This window comes from Syngnathus floridae, chromosome 20 (assembly GCF_059516105.1).
Source record: "Syngnathus floridae isolate MCC-2025c chromosome 20, RoL_Sflo_1.0, whole genome shotgun sequence".
NCBI lineage: Eukaryota > Metazoa > Chordata > Actinopteri > Syngnathiformes > Syngnathidae > Syngnathus > Syngnathus floridae.
In genome coordinates, this window is record NC_142432.1 from 4,428,077 (window position 1) to 4,448,662 (window position 20,586).

At 41.5% G+C, this 20,586-nt stretch overlaps 1 protein-coding gene and 1 non-coding gene across 4 annotated transcripts in view; one reads left to right on the forward strand and one right to left on the reverse strand.

The window, feature by feature from the left end:
• Positions 1-20,586, reverse strand: part of LOC148380860 (partitioning defective 3 homolog) — a 124,263-nt gene that overhangs the window by 97,959 nt on the left and 5,718 nt on the right. For all 3 annotated transcript variants that reach the window (XM_088363402.1, XM_088363401.1, XM_088363400.1), the window contains exon 2: positions 16,311-16,412. In XM_088363402.1, coding sequence (XP_088219528.1) covers positions 16,311-16,412 — 102 coding nt within the window. The remainder of the gene's footprint in view (positions 1-16,310; positions 16,413-20,586) is intronic.
• On the forward strand, positions 18,107-18,178 carry trnaw-cca (transfer RNA tryptophan (anticodon CCA)). Its single transcript has one exon. It is a non-coding gene; the product is annotated as a tRNA-Trp (tRNA).

Consider the following 20,586-nt stretch of genomic DNA (forward strand, 5'->3'; position numbering starts at 1 on the left):
ATAACGACTGTGAAAAGGAGTGAGTGAGCTGCTGTGACAGTTTGTAATCCATCATGAAGGATGCATGCAACACTACGGGGATGCCAATTCTCTCCAAATGGGGGTTTTAGTTTGCCAGGCCATTATTGTCTCTAGATTGCTTGACACAAGCGACGTGAAAATCCCACACAGTCTGCAATCACACTACGCTATCAGTAGCGAGCGACGTTACAACCCCATGGGGAGCAATCTGGGCCATTTCCAAGCAGCATCTCTTCCAACCACATGTTTTTTTAAAATACGCTTTCAACAGAGAAGCTGAGCTCATTTTGTACACATAATTGTCGCCCCTTTCCCTTACAGCCTCATTACACCACAATCTGATTACATGGTGGAAAACAAAAGAGGTGGAAAAAAAAAAAGGTTTATCAATGAGGTGGTGGCAGGTCCTAAAAAGTAAGCTCGACCTTTCTTGTATTTTTGAATATTCGACAAAGGAGGTGAGGTCAAGCCGAACCAAGACGACTTCAGGCCAAGGATGGAAGTTTAGTTCACTTTTATTGTACATTCTAGTCTACATAAGTTTGCCCTTTGGGTGATTCGTGGGTGGAAGTATAAATTCCCCAGTGACAAATCAACCTGTTGGAAGCAGAATAGCTGGCGGGCACAGAATGTCAAAAAGAGGCCGTGACTGAAGTCAGCCAATTTGCGCGTATGACAGCAGCAGAATGAAAGCGTTTCGGTTCGGTAACAGTGCCGACGTTTGGGTCCCATGACCCGAATGAGGATGGAGGCGCCTCTGGAGCAATCACGTTGTCAATGCAAAGCCTCACTCTCAATGGGAATTTTAAAATAAAACACTTCTATCAGCATTTAATTTGTCGTTTATGCCGGTCATCCAGCATCACCCAAGTATTTGGCCGCGTTTGCGTCTTGCATATGTTCAGAAGCCGACAAGGCTTGTGTTAATCAGGATTTTGTTCCCAATGTCACGTCCAAGGATTTGATTTGACCGAGCTGAGCAGTTGAGAAGTGCTTCGCTCTCTCCAGGGACCAAAACAGCCCTCAGTCACTGGAGTGAATCTATTACACATGCAGGGACATACACATAACACATAGGCTGTGAACACTAAGCTGCTTAAATTTTTAGAATACATCCAATTTGGGCTAGTCTCTTTTTTTAGGAAAATAAAATTGTCCTTCTGTAACTCAGGCCAAGAGACTTCTTTTCTATCCAGCCCATTTAAGGATATTCAAACCAAGATATTTTGGGTACCTGGGGTCCATCCATCCAAACCTCATTTTCCAGCGCTTATCCTGTTCAAGGTCACGGGAAAGCTGGTTTCAATCCCGACTGACGCACTGGAGTGATCAGCGTTCAATCACACGGGACCTGGACAACCATCCACACTCGGGAAATAAATCCCACATTGGCGCCATTAAAATCAGTCGTGTGGACCACAACACTACCATTGACGTATCGATGAGGTCAAAACAGCCTTTTTTTTTTATTATTATCATTATTATTATTTTTACTATTATTATTTTGACCTCCTTCAAGGAACCTTCCTGTCTTTCCAGTGGTTCCATGCAGCCTCTCAATATAATAACCTCACTTATTTCTTCCTAGCTCGTATTATCTCCTCTCTTATTACGACAACACCGAGGCCCAAAACTGTTCATAATGAAGGATGCAGTACCGAAATAAATGGGCCGCGGTAATGGTTTCCGTCTCCTCCTCATTCTCATCGCCTCTCATCGCCCGTCGTTGTCCCGCTTCATTGTAACATTTTCATCAGAATAAGAGTATCTCAGTGTAAAAGCTCACAGCACTTCCACTGACCAAATCAATCTCACCATAGGTGCGCTGATCATGCGACATAATTCTCCAGTCAATTACCTCCAATGAAGCAGTCAGAAGAATAACAATGGCTGTTGAAGAATGCCACTCATGGCTCCAGTCAGGGAGCTCCGGTCCCCAAAGCTGGCAGTGAGACAATTGGGTTTATCTAATGGGTATTTATAAGAGCTCCTCTCTCGCAACAAGCTATTTGTTACTGCTGGAATGGGCTATTTACCTTTCATGTGATATTTTTCACATCATGAGATGCCACAGAGGGTCTTGAGTTTGTGTTTTAATTCTTTTCGAAAGGTGCACTTGACTTAAGTGCTATCAGTTATGGATTGGCTATGATAAGTGCACCATATTGCAATATTATGAAGGATGTAGATGAAAAAGTATATAGGCTAAAAAAAAAAGTGCATTTTTTATTTGTTACATCAAATTTTGCTGTGTTTTGAAATGCGGTGTTGAAGAATTTAAAAATTAAAAAATTGAGGCTTTTTTTTCCGGTGAAATTGAGCAGCATTCCATCATCGGCAGCATTGCATCTCATTTGAAGGATGAACAAAAGGCTCTTTTGTGTGTTTCAACATGATAATCATTTTCACAGTTTTCCCCATTTGGCACTGAGGTGTCTGCTGTCCTGTAATTCTAAAAGCAGATGGTCACCACTATTCCACGCAGATCCGTTTCGTCTCGAGAACTCGTGTTTTGGGCAACTGTCCGGCACTTTGTCATGATCTGGTTACAGCATCTCTCGGTGTAATATGCATGCGGCCTTTGCAGTGCATTTTTGAGGAAGACCAGAAGCACATGGCACTGAACTAAAATCAACAATTTAGACAGTAACTGGGCTGGGAACTCTTCCTGCACTTTAAGTGTGCACCCACAAAAAATAAACAAGAAAGTGGATCTTCTCAATTCTACCAATTGTAGTCTGTCTTGTGGTCATACTTGTTAATTTATTTAATATTAGAATGAATAATAACATCTTCGAAGGCATAGCCTACAAATTTGGACATAATTTATGGTCTTCACCTTTTCTAGGATATACGCTAACCACTAGCATACTGTTGTGGCACTCGAAAAAAAAATGTTCATTAATGAACAACCTGGGTCAACCCAAAAAAAAAAAAAAAAAATCAAGAACTGAAAATATCTCAACAAATGACAGCAAACTAATGAGTTTTCGAAAAGTCTAGAGTGTTTGTAGTCGCTGGAATAACAGTATCGGGGCGGGGGGGGGGGGGGGTTGTTCCCAGAATCGAAAACTCCCAGGATTTGGAATATGGGGCATTGATATTTTCTTAAGAAGGCCTCTGGGATGGCTTTTGAAACCCTGCTTGATGTAGGATTTCATTTAGCTTGGAATAAAAGCCCTCCCAAGGGTGCTCCCTTCGCCTATAGGCTGCTTAACTTTGCTTTGCACACGCACACACTTAAAGCGGGTTATGAATCATTCTCTTTGTCATGGTTTTCTCTTAAAACAACCTCAAACGGAGCTGATGGGAATTTTCTTCAGCGCGGATTACATCGCACACTAAATCATTTCAAACAGGACATGTGTGTTTAGAATACAACACGCTTTTTGCAGAGATATGGACATCATTCTTTTTGTTTTCATATAGTAAAGCTACAAAAATGATGCACTGACATTTTGCCACGATTGCCGCACCGGGTGAAATAATCGAAAGCGCGATGATGACAGCAGCTGGGGCTGTTGGTGAATTCAATTAGTCAATGTCGGTGCGATTAATATGTTTGAAAAAAGGCATTGTTATACGCTACAGAGGAAAAATGAGTGTATGTGTCGCTTTGTGCTTGCTGCAGTAACCCACTTGAACAAAAATTCTCCCCGTTTGGAAAAAAAAAATGGAATCTAATCCTGTTGGCTACACTGTGTGTTTTCATCAGCCAACGCTAAGTGCCGTATGTTGAGTCGAGTGGGTGGTCTACCGTCCCAACCTTTCACGCAGAGCCTCTTCCTTCCTGGAGGAACCCAATATGACGCCCATGGGAAATAATATCACCGGGAGAACTCCAGCTTCATAAATCATCCATTTAAGATACACAAACGCAAAAAGAGGACATCATATGATTTCAGATGTCTGATTAGCTGGGATTTTAAAATGTTGCAAAATAGATTGTCTTCCATGTCTTAGATATGTAGAATTCAGAATAGATATTGAGAGGAACCAACACCATTATTTAGTTACCGTATTTTCCAGACTATAAGGCGCACCTAAAAACCCATAATTTTCTCAAAAGCCGACAGTGCGCCTTATAGTCCAATGCGCCTTATATATGGACCAAATTCCTAAATTTAAACTGGCCCGAAGCATTGTGTCATGATATCAATCATAAGTGGCTCGCTGAAGACTATGAATCATGAATCAAAAAGACTATGGATCATTATTTTGTGATTATAAAGTAATTTGTTGTGTCTGAAGTTAAAATAAAAAAGATAAAATGGAGAATGATTTGGATTAAAAATCTGACATCATGCATTAATGGTGCGCCTTATAGTCCGGTGCGCCTTATATAAGGACAAAGTTTTAAAATGGGCCATTCATTGAAGGTGCACCTTTTAGTCCGGTGCGCCTTATAGTCCGGAAAATATGGTATTTGTTTTTACTAGGTGGCTGAGGGCGCTTGTCAGTGACTCGAGACCATTTACGCCACATTTCTGCAGGAACCTTTTGCTTTTCATCTGCTGTCCATCTGCTCCTCTGACAGACACTGCACTTTTTGCATCGAGTCAGTAAACTACAGCCGGAGAAACGTCTCTTGATGGGTCCGATCGCACAGAAGAGGAATCAATTCTATGTGAGTGGACATGAGCAGCAGACAGAAAGTGGGCGTTTGCTTCGGCCCCGGGGCCCCGCTGATGCCGCACCGTGTTTATCTCCAAGATAGGTTTCTGCTGTCTTCTCGACTGGACGCACACACATACACACTTCCTGATTGCATCTGGCTTGTCATCGTCAGCAACGGATCCTCTGGGGGCCCCTGATGGAGCGGAGTATGTTCACCTTCCCCTTGCGTGATCCGGCCACCCATCCCCCCCTTTCCACTCCCACTCAGGACAAATTTAATTTGGAGGTGCCAAGGACTGATATAAGAAGGAGACAGCCACAAGAGGCAGCAGCGGGGGATGAAGGTAATTAGATACCTCCCATTGCCCCTTTCTCTCCACACCGAGACAGACTCCTTTTCTCCTTTTGTCAACACTGGACCCCCCAACCACTGCTCTCCTCCTATCCATCCATGGAAGGAGACATCATCCTCACCCGCTTTGCCATTTTTAGAGAAGTGGGAAAAGGAAACAAGAACAGCACTTATGAAATGACTATCCATGAGATCTTCAAGACAATAATCATTGATGGAGTAAATATGGAAAACTAGCGCTTGGATAAAACCAAAAATCCAAAACGCAGCTTGAAACGTAAATGAGCGTGAAAATTGGTTGAAGCTGCCCTGTGTGGGACCATCATGACACATGGCTAAGCGCATATGCTGCCTTCATGCAGTCTGAATGGCCTTATTGAATTAGAGTGAGCAGTCTGAGGCTGGAGGTTTTCACAGGTCAATGCCTCCCCACCCCTCCCTCCCCTCCTTGCAAGCCCCGCAACCATAAGACTGCTCAGCCACCTGCAGCTGGGAGACACTATAAAAACAGCCCAGACCCATTATGAAATATTATTCTTAACACTGATTTCTGAGGAAGGAAACATGCTTTAGACCATACCAAATGTGTGAATGGGTTTCTGTGAAGAATATTACAAATCTATACCCCATACGGTTGGATCAACTCACTGGAACTCAACTGGAAAATCATTTGTTTACAGTCACTAACAGTTTTTAAAATATATGTATTTATTATATTTATTTATTAGTATTTATTTTATTATATTTATTATATTTATTATTATTCCATTTCATCTTATTATTATATTATATTTATTATTATAGTGTGCAGTCCAGCTGAACTACACTCAATCATACTGGAAGTGCCTTGATATACGAGTTAAATTCCTTTCGAGACAATGCATGTGACCACAGGCAAGCCTTTCATATCTTGAATCATGAGTCCCCATTGAAATGAATGGAAACATCATTAATCCGTTCCAGCCGTTGACAAAAATCCAATTAAAATTGTGTTTGGGTTCTAACTAGCAGGTAGTTGTTGGAGTTAATTTACTCTTGCATTCACTCGACCTCGAGTGCCTCAGCGACCTTGAGTGCCTTGAAAGCCGCCTTGTAAATAAAATGTATGATCATTATTATTATTACTCTGGTCAGACATATATGCCCTTAAAGTCCGTAGTGTATTATGTATTTGTGTGAATTGTCAATCCTCACCATTATCACTAGCCCTGGGGTCTATGATATAATCATTAGATCTTCTCAAACATGAGTCTGATCATGTTTCCATGCCAACCCACCACCGTGTTGATGAATGCACACCAAAGCCCGATTCCACCGCTCCCAGTGCTCGAGTCATCTGTCGATGAAACTGACCTGATTGAGGTAGATACCAATATCAATAGAGCTAATAAAAAAGGATCCTAAATAATTCAGGCGTATGACGACCACTCACGACAGGGAAATGGAGGATTTCTCAAAATGATGAGGTCATGGTCCTTCAAACACTTGAAGGGCTGGGGGTATGTGTGCAAGTTTATGTGCGGGGGAGTCTGTTGTGTGGTTCCGAACATGTGCTAAGTGGCATCCAAGGTCTCTTGTGTTGGAGTTATTACCTCTTTTTGTTTGCAGCGATTACCATCTAAAATCCATTTTTTAATCAAGTGTGTAGGTGTGTGTGCGCTCATACATATTCAAAAAAGGCATCGTGCTTCAGCACGCACCGTGATTACACGTTAGAAGAAGAACGGCTAAGCATGATTGATTGTCTTATTGTTGGAGTCATCCGTGATCTGTGACCGATTGATTATGTCTTGGTGCACTGAATGACTCATTTGAATATTAACAACAGCTACTTGTGTTTTCTTAATTTCAATATGCACGGGAGTATTATTCCGATTTTACATGCGATGGTTCGCGGTGGGGCTATTTTAAATTGTCGTGAACATTTCGGTTATCTCGTCTTTCTTTTATTGTGCTTTATGAAGAAGCCTATTTTTTTTAAACAAAGGCAGAAAAAAAAGATACTATTTTGATACCTTTGTTTAAAAGCTCCCAATTTGGTAAAGTTGTTGTCTGCATTGGGATCCACGGTAAGCAAACCCTTCGAGTTTCATTACCAATGGAGATCTTTGTCTCATTTTCTGCCATTCAACTGAAACCAATATTCCCTATGCAGGTTGATCCAATGCCAACCAATGTGTGTTCAGCCAGTTTTTTTTTCATATTCCAATGAGTCATATCATATTTTGCACTTTTTCATAACTCGGCACACTCGCAAAATCATCTCAAGTTCGCGTGAACTACTTTTTATTTTCCTGGTCAATGGTCTAGACCTGAGAGAGATTTCCAAAAAGTTAAAAAGAGTAAAAGTAACTAGATTGGGGAATACATTTTCCTACTGTGCACGAAAAGATAATATTATGGGAGCGTCTTTTGCTGGACCTTATCGAGGTACTCAAAAGTGCTTTAAAATATTAAAGATTAGTTTTTCCTTTTGCATTTTTATACCTAAACATAAATAAGTACACAACCATCAAAAATGTGGGGCCAATATGACCTTAGACCAGAGATATGTTTTTAAAAGCTATTGTTTCTATTTCTAGTTAGTTACTTGTTCAAATTAAGTTCGGAATTGCGAAGGTCTGAGTTCTACTAAGTGCCGTTCTATTCTGAGCCTAAATGGAGTGGAAAAAAAAGGGGGAAAAACAGATGGCGGCACAGCCGGAAAGTCACGCTTGATGACATCAATTGGCGCAACCACATCTGAAGTTGTTACATAAAAAAAAATAATAAAAAATCAAAACATCCCATAAAAAAGACACAGTTTCTATAAAAAAAATTTGCACTTGCTCTGATATTATCACGACTATAAAAATCACCTCAACTGACGACGAGACGTAAAACTGACTAGTAAAGTCAACTGCCTGACCAAACAGCTCAACTTTACTGGGCTCCTGCAGGGCTCATCGGGGGAAATCAACCTCCCTTAGCTAATAAACAGTAATGACCTGCTTCCCGACACGTATCGGATCCTCTCTTCATGTCAGCGTGGTGATGAGGACGAAACAGCGGAGCCAGCAGAAAGACAGCGCGCCTGCGCTGGCTTGGTAATTACTGTTAATTGGTTTAACATGGGGATGGAGGGAAGAAAGATAAGAAAAAAAAGAAGGGATGGAAAGACCGATAGCATTCTTCCCTTAAACCTCTTCCATGGCTCGTTTGATGTGATAGGGGGGTGTTATCGCGGCTCTCTATCAGCAGGGTGAGCTAACTGGGAATGGAGGGAGGGGCAGTATTGGACACATCAGCAGTCTGGTAAACAACTATATGAACATAAATTCATAAAGGCAAAATAAGACATGCAAACAACAATGGCACGATGAGAAGGACAAGGGCGTAAGGCTAAAACATAAACTGGACGTGCATACACACAGTGTAAAACACACACTTAGATTAGAGCGCCTGAGGAAAACTGCTCATCCAGATAAGACCGGCGATGTGAGGGCCATTTATGGCCATTTGATGCATAATGAGCCTCCTATCAGTGGCTGCGTGAGCACAGAGATGAGGTGTGGAGTATTCCCCGTGCAGCTTGGCACTAATACTCTGACCGGAACCTTCATACAACATGCAGGAAACTTCAAGGCATTGCAGTCAGGGTGAGGGGAAAATAGAAATGGGAGCCTCATGCAGGTTCTGCATCATGTAAGTAGAATTACCGTATTTTCCGTACTATAAGGCGCACCTAAAAACCTCCAATTTTCTCAAAAGCCGACAGTGCGCCTTATGATCCAGTGCGCCAATATGGATTCGTGGATAACTAATTTATTAAAGTAAGCTTTACGTGTTTATTTTGTGTGTTGTGTGATATTACCGTTTGAGCAACGCATTGATATATTGTTATTGTTTTCACTATTTCGAGTGTTACTATATTGTGATTGCATTAACGTTTGAGCAACGTTGAGTTATTAATTCTATGCGCTTTATAATCCGGTGCACTTTATATATGGACAAAGTTTTAAAAGTGGGCCATTCATTGAAGGTGCGCCTTATAATCCGGTGCGCCTTATAGTGCGGAAAATACGGTACACATATAGTAAACACTATCCAGGAGCAAAAAATAAATAAATCAGTACTGTCTATGTACACTTGCTCAATATGAATCTTCAGTCGTTACGGATAATTATATGAAAAGAAATATTTTGAGCTTGAACAAGCTAAACTACGCTGCTCTTTAATATAAAACATTAAGGGTGCAAACAATACAAGACATGTTACCACTTTAAACAGGTTTCAGCAGAAACACAGGTCATTTCTCCAACAATCACATTACATAGTATTATTCCTGAAGAGAAAAAAAAAAAAAAAAAGCCCAGTCCCAAATGAGATCATAAAATAAGGTCCCCTCCACTTGGGTTTATGAGTGCTCACATCCACACAATCAGCCATAAAACCCCGCCTCCACCGAAAGAGGCCTCCAATAAGCTCATCTCATTGAGGGGCAATAAAAACCCATCCGCTGAGGGCACAAAACTACTGTTTCTCCTCAGCTCCATTAAGGACCTTCAGAATCGCTACTGCCACTGTAAAAAAAAATTAAAAAAATGTATTTTGGGGTAAACAAGTTACTCAGGAGAATTTAGAGCCACACTAGATATAAATCATGAAGCTTGAGAACTCATCTCATTTCTTCTATATCATGATCAGGTGCATGTATAATTTGACACCGCTAAAGTTGGACAAAAAAAAAAAAAAACTGACAGCCATTCCCCAAAGAGCCTTATGCCTTCAGGCACAGCTTCAGAGACAAAACATTGCTCACCACCGTCATTATATCATCCGCATTGTTCCAAGCTCCATTGGGCTTAATAGTCCCGCATAAGTCACGCAACATGTCACCCCTTTAGTCAATACAGCTTAAGTGCAACGTCAATATTTTACTTGAACTGCTTCCAAATGTCACAATCACAAAAAAGTATTTAAGTACACAAAGCTGTGTGTGTGTGCCCGTGGCATGACTAAATGCGTGACTACCCCTAGAATAAAACTTCGTGTCAGTCAAAGTTATACGACTGAATGGAACCCTGATGGAAATTTAGAATGATGTACATTATAAATCCAACCCGACTTGTTTTGGAGTATTTGGAGCCCCTGCAGAGATTTTTGCAACCTGCTTTGTCTCCCTCTTCCTCTTCTCATCTCTAAACCTCAGAAGTACAATGCAGGTTTTAACCGGGATAAGAGGAAACCGGTGATGGCTGCTTGACTTCATCAACAGCGTAAGCCGGGAAGTTAACCAACGGCGGAGGCCGATACGCTTTCGGGGCCCGTAAGCTCTCGGTGATGTGCGGCAGCATCAATGAGTACTTCTCCGAAGATGTGTACGGTGGGAATTGGGAAGCGGAGGGCTTAAGAATTGAGGCGTACTGTGGTTGGAGAAAAGTTTTCTGCAGAGAGACGAGGTGAACCATATTTATGATTGACACGAAGCATTTGGGCTTATTGACTTATATATTTCTGTTTTTTCTTATTACAGTGTGACTCCGATGAGGTGAATCTCAAATAGCTACATACCAAGTCAAGCTTCACGTGTTAAGCATAACAGGAATCCTTTCAATAGACAAAGGGAAGCCATTTGGAGCCATTTCACGCATGATGTAAGGCAACTAGCTGAGGAAGAGGAGAACGCCAGTGGGAGCCTCTCCCTCTCCGCCTCTGGAGAAGGAATGTCTCGTCCCACTCTTTCCTGTCATAACTGTGATGCGGAGCGAGGAAGTCAAAGGCTTCACGCGTGTTTATGTTCTTCCTATGAAAGCACTCGAGTCAAACTTTGGACCAAAAAGTTTGTTCCAAGTTTACAGCCTCGGTGTTTTCGACAAACGAGTGGGTGAATGTAAGCCGCTCTGAACAGATCAGAAGAGAAGAGTCATGCTGTGATGAGAAGTCCATAAAAGGATCCATCATTGTAAACTTCAGAACAGAGCTTTGGGTTCTCACAAAGAAAGTGCTGAAGAGTGACTCCTTCAACATTCCATCAGGTACGGAGATATTCCAGATAACCACCACCTGAAACATTTTGATTATCACCCAAAGTAAACTCTTGATGAATCCTGTAGAGAAATCTTTCAATAAGACTATTTTTAAGTAGAATTTGTTTGGCCAGGTCTTCTAATCCGACTGAGCTGTGGTGACACCACAGTGCCCCCTGCTGTCAATTCATGAAACATCCAACCTATGGATGCCATAAATCAACCATGCACAGACTGGAACTCCCATTTTCAGCCAGTGGATCATCGTGACACCCTGGAGAGATGATTATTCTTCTGATGTGTGCTGTCACTGACATGCTCCCAGTGCATGTTGAGTGAATCAATGCTAAATGAGGAGATGTTTTGTATACATGATCAATTCTCGGGTGTCCTCTTAACTTAATAGGCTTTTTGTTGTTGTGCCACTTCCATGGTTACCTGGCTACCGGAGAAATAGAGCAGTGACTGGAAGGTTATTCATTTCTGGATGAAAAACATCGCTGTTGCAATCCAAAGCTATGAAGGTTACGAAACAGCAGAATCGACAATGGAACTAAAACCAGCTTAAGCAAGCGGATTGCATCTGAACTTTCTCTTCCGCCAAGCCAACCATGAAATACGGGCAGTGAAGGTTTCGTTCCACCAAAAGCAGGCTCCTTAAAATGGATGAGACCTCACGGTTGTTAAATAACAGAGGCCGCAATCTGATGTGGTGTGTTAACCTGCAGAAAATGCACACGAGCTGGCACTATGTGCAGTTTTGAAATGGGAGAAGTGAACACACACAAAAAAAAAAATACTCCAAACACGCACACAGATGAGACCACCTGTCTGTGTCGGAGCGCCACAGGCACCATCACCTGCTGGCGGGAAACAAAGTCTTTGATATTCATATCAACCTGCAGCTTCACACACTCCAATGTAATACTTCTCGCTTGTTTTTTTTTCCTTTCCATCCCAGACATAATAATGACACGACACAAAAGCCGAGCGTACAAATCTAGCAGGCGGCGGCGGGTTTGATCTAAAGAAAACACGGAACAAACTGCAAACTATGGCAGGGAATGAAAAGACAAGCATGTCAAATCACAGACAGCGCAGAAAGTTTTTGCCAAAAAGTAGAACAGCAGTCGGAACACGATGCTATGGCATCATAGAAAGAGTGCAAGAGAGAGCCAAGCGGTGAAGGGCCAGGCTCGGAAATATCCTGCCAAATTGCCCGCCTCAACCTCTCCAACATGGCCAGGGGGCAAACCATGACCACCTTCCGCATCACAAGCAGAAAGGAGGACCCAGCTGGTGGTCGCGATAGAGTGGCGGCTAAAAGCATCGGGGCAATTTTGCCTTATCTCAAAGTGCCCAGTACATTAAAGACTACACACACAGGGATTTAAAAAAATAAAAATAAAAATGCTGCACCAATATGATCCATATTTTGAAGAATGTGACGAAAACTGGGAATATTTGCACGAGGAACAAAATAATATCACAGACTCCGAGTGACGATGTCAGCTTTTATTTGCTCCTTTATAGGCGAGACTTCAGACTTGTGAATGGCTTTAGCGTGCAAAGTCACAAATAAAAGGACACACACATGTTCACATAATGAGCTATAACCGGGAGGCCCCGAGGCTGTGGCACATCTGCCGCACGACAGACATAAGGCATTCATGCAAGGACTCGACATGTTGCGAGCTCCTCACCACATGTGGGAAGATTATTTTCTTTTTGGGAATAAAAAAAAAAAAAAAAAATTCTCAAAATGGCCCACCTTCAGATGCCTGAATGCATCCATTTAATAACAGATTCTTTTTGAGTGAAATACAGTGACAGAAAAAAATATTTTTTTTCATTCAAAGCCAAGCTAGCGGTGGTAGATGCATGTAAGCCTCCAGTATTAGAGAACAGAACACAACGTAATCTGAAGAGCCCTTTCAAACGAGTACAGCGGCAGTGAGAGCCTACCCGGCTGGCGTGTGCCTGTCTGCAACAATATGCAAGCCTAAAGTGCTCACGACCGAGCTTAGCTCCTCAGCCTTGGCACCGCCTCCCTGCCTCCACGTGCCAGTGTCAACTTGAGCTCTCAACAGTGCCAACCGCCATGCCAGGCTCCACTTAACTGAGTGGCTGCTCTACAATCCGAGTGGGTCTCCTTCTTTGGCTCAGTTATTCTAAATATGAAAAAAAATAGAGGAAGTGGGGGGGCTCTTCAAAAAATAACTCTGGGAGATCAACTCCCTGCAGCTACACAGTGAGCCTATAGGATTTCAAAGAAACCCAGGTTGATGTCTTTGACCCTATTTTGGGTCCCTATAGGGCCATCTGTAGAAAAGACAAAAACACTTCTCATCAGGGTCCGTGCAGCCCTTCAGGGTTCTATGATAGGGTGCCAGAAGCTCAGTTGGAGGGGCTGTATCTGTCATCTTCATTTATGGTTTGTCTCTGACCCAATTATTCTCCCCAGGGGCGAGCGGAGAACGGCACAGATAATAGGCTTGTTTGGCAAAATACCTACCCAGTCACTCGGACCAAAGAGGCCCTGACAGCTGTCAAGCAGGACAACCTTCCCTATTCATGGCAAATACAGGATTGGGGGGTCGTGGCGTCATTCTTTCTCCCACATATATATATTTTTTTAACACTCTTGCTAAATACCATACAGTCGAAATGCCGTCAATTAATTACAATGAAAGTATTGTAATTTACTAATGTTCTACAAGGATAAAATGGCCAAGAGGCCATGGAGTTGTTCAAAGTAAATCCGGCGGTTCCCCTGATGGCGAGCTGCACAAAGGGCTGTGATTACATTGGCTATATCCCCTCTGTGAGGGATTATAACGATGTGAAGGCGGGAGCTGCTGAAAAGGAACAACAATCGTTCCCGACAAAGTGCGGCTACAAAATCGCCGAGCTAATAAACAAACAAAAACAGGCGATACGTTCAAAGCCTTGGAGAGAAATTCAAGGGGAAAAAAAATGCCTGCTGTTGCCCATAAACATCTAAACAAAGCAGTGGAGGTGAGAGGAGATTCTGCCGACATGCAGATTTGGAGCTGACAGATGTTCCTGAGGATGAGGGATCAAGAGCTCGAGTGCCTTATTGTTTCCTTGCTAAGCGTATATCCATCAATATTTTTAAATGTGCAAATCAAATTGATGCATATGAAGCTATATCATATTTGAATGACTTCCTTGCACACACAGACACACACAAACCCACGTTGGTGATTAGTAATTAGTCTTTGATTTCCCCCAGCGGTGTTCTGGTACCTGGGGAACAGCTGATGGGACCTCGCTCTAGCCTCGGCTAATTTCCCTCACAGCGTGATCTCGACCCAGAGCAGGTGCCCACTTGGTACCAATGGTGGTTGCCATGGTAATACCAACTTCAGGGTCTAGGAAATTGCAAATTGACCACCATGGGATAACAAGATGGATAACAAGAGCGATGTGTCTGGTTCCTATTATAAACCTTTTGGTTGAAACTATTTTAATATGTAATATTGTAATGATATAAAGTATAATTCACACTTATTTCCACCCTCATCAAAAAAAAAAAAAAAACCATTTCTGATTGCAGAAGTTAAAACTCTACACCCCTAAAAGCAGTATTATAGCGCCTCTTAGCGGTTTAAAAGTGTAACAAGTCTCGTTTGTGGTCAAGGCCTCATTAGCGTCTGCACTAATGAGCATTTTCTAGTTACCAACCCTGAGGATTCGAGGAGGCATATGAATTAGCACCAGCGGGAAAGGTCATCCTTATTCACCCCTGCTCATAATAAAGCAGATCCAGACACTAAGGAGCAAAGTCACAATGGCACTTTGTTGTTGCACATAAAAATAAAAACCCAAATAATAATCAAATGAAACAACCCCGCATAGAAGGCTTGACTTTTATCCACAAATGGCTCATTTCTTGCTTTTATTGAAAAAATAAATAAAATGGACTTGTTGGATGCAGAGTAATACTTACAAATGAGTCCCTGTAATTGTACAATTCAAAATAATTACCCATATTTAATCCAATTGATTTATTAACTCATTAACTCATCTCCGAATCTAAAAGCTGACATTATTGTTGCACCTATCATCTGTATTTTCAATTCATGTCCAGCTGATGGCAGCAAAGAACAAAACAAGCAGAAAACTGTGCAAGGAGCAAAACTATTTTCAACAGGTTATGTTGAAAATGGCAAAAACAATACCAGGAATTAATATAAAATACTTTATTCCCCTTTTGAAATGCACACACTTAACTGGCGACCTTGACTCTCCCTGTCAGTCAATCACAGGATAGGCTAAGGTTAACCCAAATAAAGACATGCAGAATAGAAAATGGATTCATTTTTTATTCATGTATTTATTTATCCCATTCAAATTAAGGAAAAGTCCTTTGTGAAGTTTTTGTAAAATACAAAGAAACTAGGCCAGAGCTGATTGCCGCTCAAAAGAACTTGACGGACTGGATTTACTACTACAAGAGGAACCATACGCCCACACAGTATTAATGCAAACTGTCCCACTGTTCATTTGAGCTATTGTAGACACGTCCACAATACATCATAATATTGCAGAAATGCACAAATGAGAGGATCACGACATTTAACCTGGAGAATTTGAGGAGGAGGATCTTGAATGAAATGGGCGGCCAATTAAGTTGCTGGAGTGGGATGTGACTTCTGTCAGGGGATCTTGTTAAAAAGACAGCAGCTGAGTTTTGGCCCTATTGCGGTTACGGATGGATTTGTTCAGTGGATGAATCGAAAATGTTTTGTATCCTGAAATATATATTCAAGTCAGAAGTTTATAATGCATAAAATAGAGCATATGAGCACCCTCTTGTGGACAAAACTGGTATCACACATTTAAGCTACTGAATCTTAATAACCTTCACAGTCATCTGTTCAGGTGATGAGATAGACAAAAGCGGCGATTCATCACTGATTTTGCTTTCCAGTGCCGCACACACACACAAATGCACACTACTGACATCAATGGAGGAGTAGCAGGTGCAAAACAGCTGCTCGGAGCTCTCAGCTCACATGATTTGTAACCATGGCACCTAGCCATTATAATGAACCTGTACACAAGCTTATTAATATTAAAGTCATGCTGAGAACAGTTCATACAATTAAGCTCCTAGAATATTAGAGTGAGTAACTAAACGAAGCATCTTTGTACATAATATAATTTTTTTTCATTCATTTATTCTACCAAAAGCTGTACTGCAGAATTAAATAGAAGAGCCAGCAATATTAATAAACACCAATATGAAAACAATTTATCTTATTGATATAAAGATTAGGACTTACCCTGTCTTTGTCATCCACCACATCACTGAGGACATCATCCAGGTCAAGTATTCCACCATCACGGTGTTCCAATCTGTGGACTTGGACCCAATAACTTGGATCCTGGAAAAGAGAGAGAGTTGAGTCAGAAAAATCGATTTGCAATTCACGTGCACAAGATTTGGGATGTTATCAGTGCCAGACATAACGGTTGCCAAGGCAACAGATATTGGAATCAACTGATCTGATCATTATGTGGGTCATAAATGCGCTACTCAGTTGGCACATTGTGATATGTTGACGGATTGACCTTGTACTAGCTGTTATGAAATATTTTAATCTTTTGTATTAGTGGTGTCACGATACTAGAATTTCAGTAGTCGATACCAATAGCTGAGATTTACCACGAGTCTCGATACTAATTCGGTAACTCTGTAAAAAATAACAAAACAGAACTTACAGAACTTAAAATCACAAAATTTATTTAAAACTGCTTAAACCATATAGTGAATTTTATACATTAAAAAAAGAGCAGCAGTGGCATGGAGCAAATTTGGGAAAAAAGTTTGATGAAAAATGGGCCTCCGTCATCTGAGACACTGTTTCCATACTTTGCTGCTGTTTTGGCTAGCAACAGAGTTTCAATGGGGACAATGCTACCTATGTACTTTCGTTTGTTTCAAGTATACAAAATAATTGCAAACCATTTCTTTTTCCATCTGACTCCGACCAGCTTAAAGTCTTCACGCACCGAACCATTGAAGGCAATTTCGACAAGAGGATAAAGAAAAAGCAATGAGCTAGAAGACTATTCCTTCCATCCTCATGTTAGGAAAGAATCCCCTCGCTCTTTGTCCTGTTGTGTCCTCCCTCTGTTTGTTTTCTCCAGCCCTTTCTCTCCTCCAAACGGAGCTATCTTTGGGTCTGTGGTCAAATGCCTTCAGGCTCTGTTTTACTTAACTCCACTCTGGTTCACCAGGAAAAATGGTCCAACTCATGAAAGGAATGCTGGTGCGTTAAAATTTTTTTTAGGGGGTTATAAGGGAGGAAAATGTGGTAAGTCCCGAAACAGAAGAGAAAGAGAACATTGTTGACATTACAGTTGCACGATATGATTAAATTCACCTTACACAGGTGTTTCAATATTTCTGCTTAAAAAGTGAACCAAGGGGAAAATACTGCCATATGTCAATTTGGCACAGGCCTCATCCTGGCTTGTTCTTGAAATGGATTACTTTTGAGAGCAGCTCAGCCACAAAAACATAATCCCGAAGACACACTTGTGGAGCTGAAAGAACATGAGCAGACACAGTTTGGATTTGACATGCTTGAAGCCATGTCGGAGCTTTACAAAATAATAGAGCCAAGCGCTCATTACAGAAGCAGACAAAAGTCAATTTGTGTCAAGAGCGACACATTTGCTGTTTATATTCCATGAAATATTGATTAAGGCGGAAGTGGTTATTGTTTTGCTCATCTCGCCACGTTGACCTCTTTTTTTTTTTTTAATGCAATCTTGAAACTATGCATTCGCGGGACACCACCACACTTGACTTGAAAGGTGACACAGGTTATCTGTCACACATCCAAGCACAAAACACAATAACTAGCAGGACAAAAGTTCTTTTCACTCTATTGTCCACGTCTTTGTACCGCAGCAGATTTCCTGTCGTCGTCGAAACATGCACAGAAGCTTGTGCCCTGTGGTGATTCACTGACGGGAGGACTGAGAAAGAGACCATGTGCTTTTTCTGATTGCGGCTGTTGCCATTCCCACTGAAACCACAAGTTGATCTTCCGCTGCTGCAGCTAAACAAGACCTCGTGGCGCAACGGTAGCGCGTCTGACTCCAGATCAGAAGGTTGCGTGTTCAAATCACGTCGGGGTCATTCTTTTGAAAGACGATCGTCTCTGTAGTGGATTTCGAAACCGGTGATTGCATCTGGGGAAAAAACATGCAGGACGACTTTGCGATAGATAGGACAATCGTTTGAAGATAGTATCAACAAGCTCTTCTTTGTCAACTGGGTGAGATCTGATTTCTATATTATGAGTAGAATAATGCTCAAAGAAACATTGCTCATCACATTAGCAAACACGTAAAGCAGGTTGAAACAAATTTAACCAGGTTCCTCTCAAGTAAATCAGCAACTCATGGTGAGAGGAGGAAACTAGAGCAACAATTTGATACCCCTATTACGTGCATGGTAATAAATCTGTCACCACAAAAAAAAAAAAAAAAAGCAGACCCCACTAAGGCATAACCACTAAAATCATCACAGTGTAATGATTTTTAAAGATTAACTTTACCACCTTTCAGGGTGAGTACAGTGGAGGAATGTAAAAGATCCTATCATGATTCTTTTTTTTAAATACTAGACAAACCCTGAGACTGAGAAAAGATCAAAGTGGAAGAAACTATTTTCAAGTTGACACAGGATCTAACTGTGTTGTGTGTACATTACAAAACAAGGTTGGAGTATTGAACTGAGCGAGCTATTCACACGACAAAAATGTGAAACCGCTATCCTGTGATTTCTGAGCTAGTATGGGTGTTCCAACCTCCTGGTGACTCAGCAGCTCCAACCAGTAGTCCAACCTGTCAACCGCCCCCTTTAAGAGTTTTGAGCTTTCCAGCACAATGCAAACAGACTTTTGTTATTGTGTTTTAAATATTAACCACTATCCAATTACTTTCAAAGAAACTCAAAGACTAAAACAGTTTGACCTTTTGATCCTCAACACCCTTTATGATTACAGAACATAGCGACCTCGACATCTGGTGTATATAAATAAAATAAACTGTGGTGACTCAACAGGAGCTTGAATTGCTACTGCAGACAGAGATGATGGCAACGAGGTGGTTGCCTAATGACACATCATTAAGGCAATTTAAGAGTCAACCTACGGTCAGGCTAAGATTATTTTTTTAGGCTATGTCTTTAATACACCAAGGTGCAACAGAAACAATCAGGGCACCATTTGCTGCAAACACACTTGAATACCCCAATGATCGGAATTAAAACATTACGAATGAGTCAACGATGGGATTTAAGTGGCTATTAGAGAAAAGAAGCAGAAGGTGGGTTTCGTGTTACACAGAGAGGTTTTAGCCTCGGATCCCGGAGGGAGACGTTGCATTTAAGCCATCTGCTCATCCGGAGAACTCGAACTTGAATGGTTAGATTTCTCGCAGATGTGAATATGGTTTATTTGGGGGATTCGGGACAATGACACCTCCGTAATCCAAAAACTCCTGCAGGCAGCCATATAGTTCGGCATCTCCAACCCTTCCATCTATTCTGCTCATGCTATTCCGACTTGTGAGGAGCTGGAACCCATCCCGGTTGATTTCAAGCGAAAGGCAGATGATGCCTTGGTCAGGTCACCACCGGCTAATTACAGGCTTCATAAAGACGGACAACTGAGTGGGAGTGCACAGATGTCAGGAGTGAACCCGATGACTCAAAACTATATTTTAAAAATAAAACTTGAATTGGTTATTTGACACCTTGGTTGATTAAAGAAATTGAAATAACTAGCTAACATACCCTAAAGGCAAAAAAGACCTTATGGTGAACTCAAACTGGAAATATGGTCCGATGCACTTGGCAAGAATGTTTAATCTGATTTGTGAGAAAATCAGAACATGTACCATCCCATGTTACTCTCGACTCTACATAAATTCCTGAGATTAATTTTGGGAAATGCAACATCTTGGAAGCATTTGATGCCTGTAAAGTCAAAAGTTGACGATGACTTTTGGCTCACACTAGCATGTTGACAATCCGGCTTCATCTTAGCGTGGCTTGCATTCATTATGTCGCTTTATGATGATTAAATTCACACGGTGGACTAAAAAGAAGCAGAATTCCAAATGTCCTGCTAACTACCTCGCTGAATTTAAAGACAGAAATAACGTGATCATCAAAGCACAGCAAGCCTCTTGGTTCAACTTCAAAATCATCACTCTCTAATCTACCACGCGGCAGTTACCCCTCTAACTATAACATCATATTTTTAGCAGAGCAGAACCAGTGGCTTCAGATGGTTTGAATTACTTCCCCACCGGAAAAGCAGCTGGAACACTTGCAGAGCAAAAAAACAGCAATATCGAGGTTGTCATGTCTGCAGGCTCTGCTCCTCCCATTTCTGAACCTGCTCTTCTCTGTTGCCTGCTAATGGACTGACCATTCAAGCTTCAGAGCACGTCAATGCATTGAACCACTTATTTCTGAGCTCATATTTCATTTATATGCCCTCTAGTGACCAAAGTCATTCCACCCTGCTCCTCACA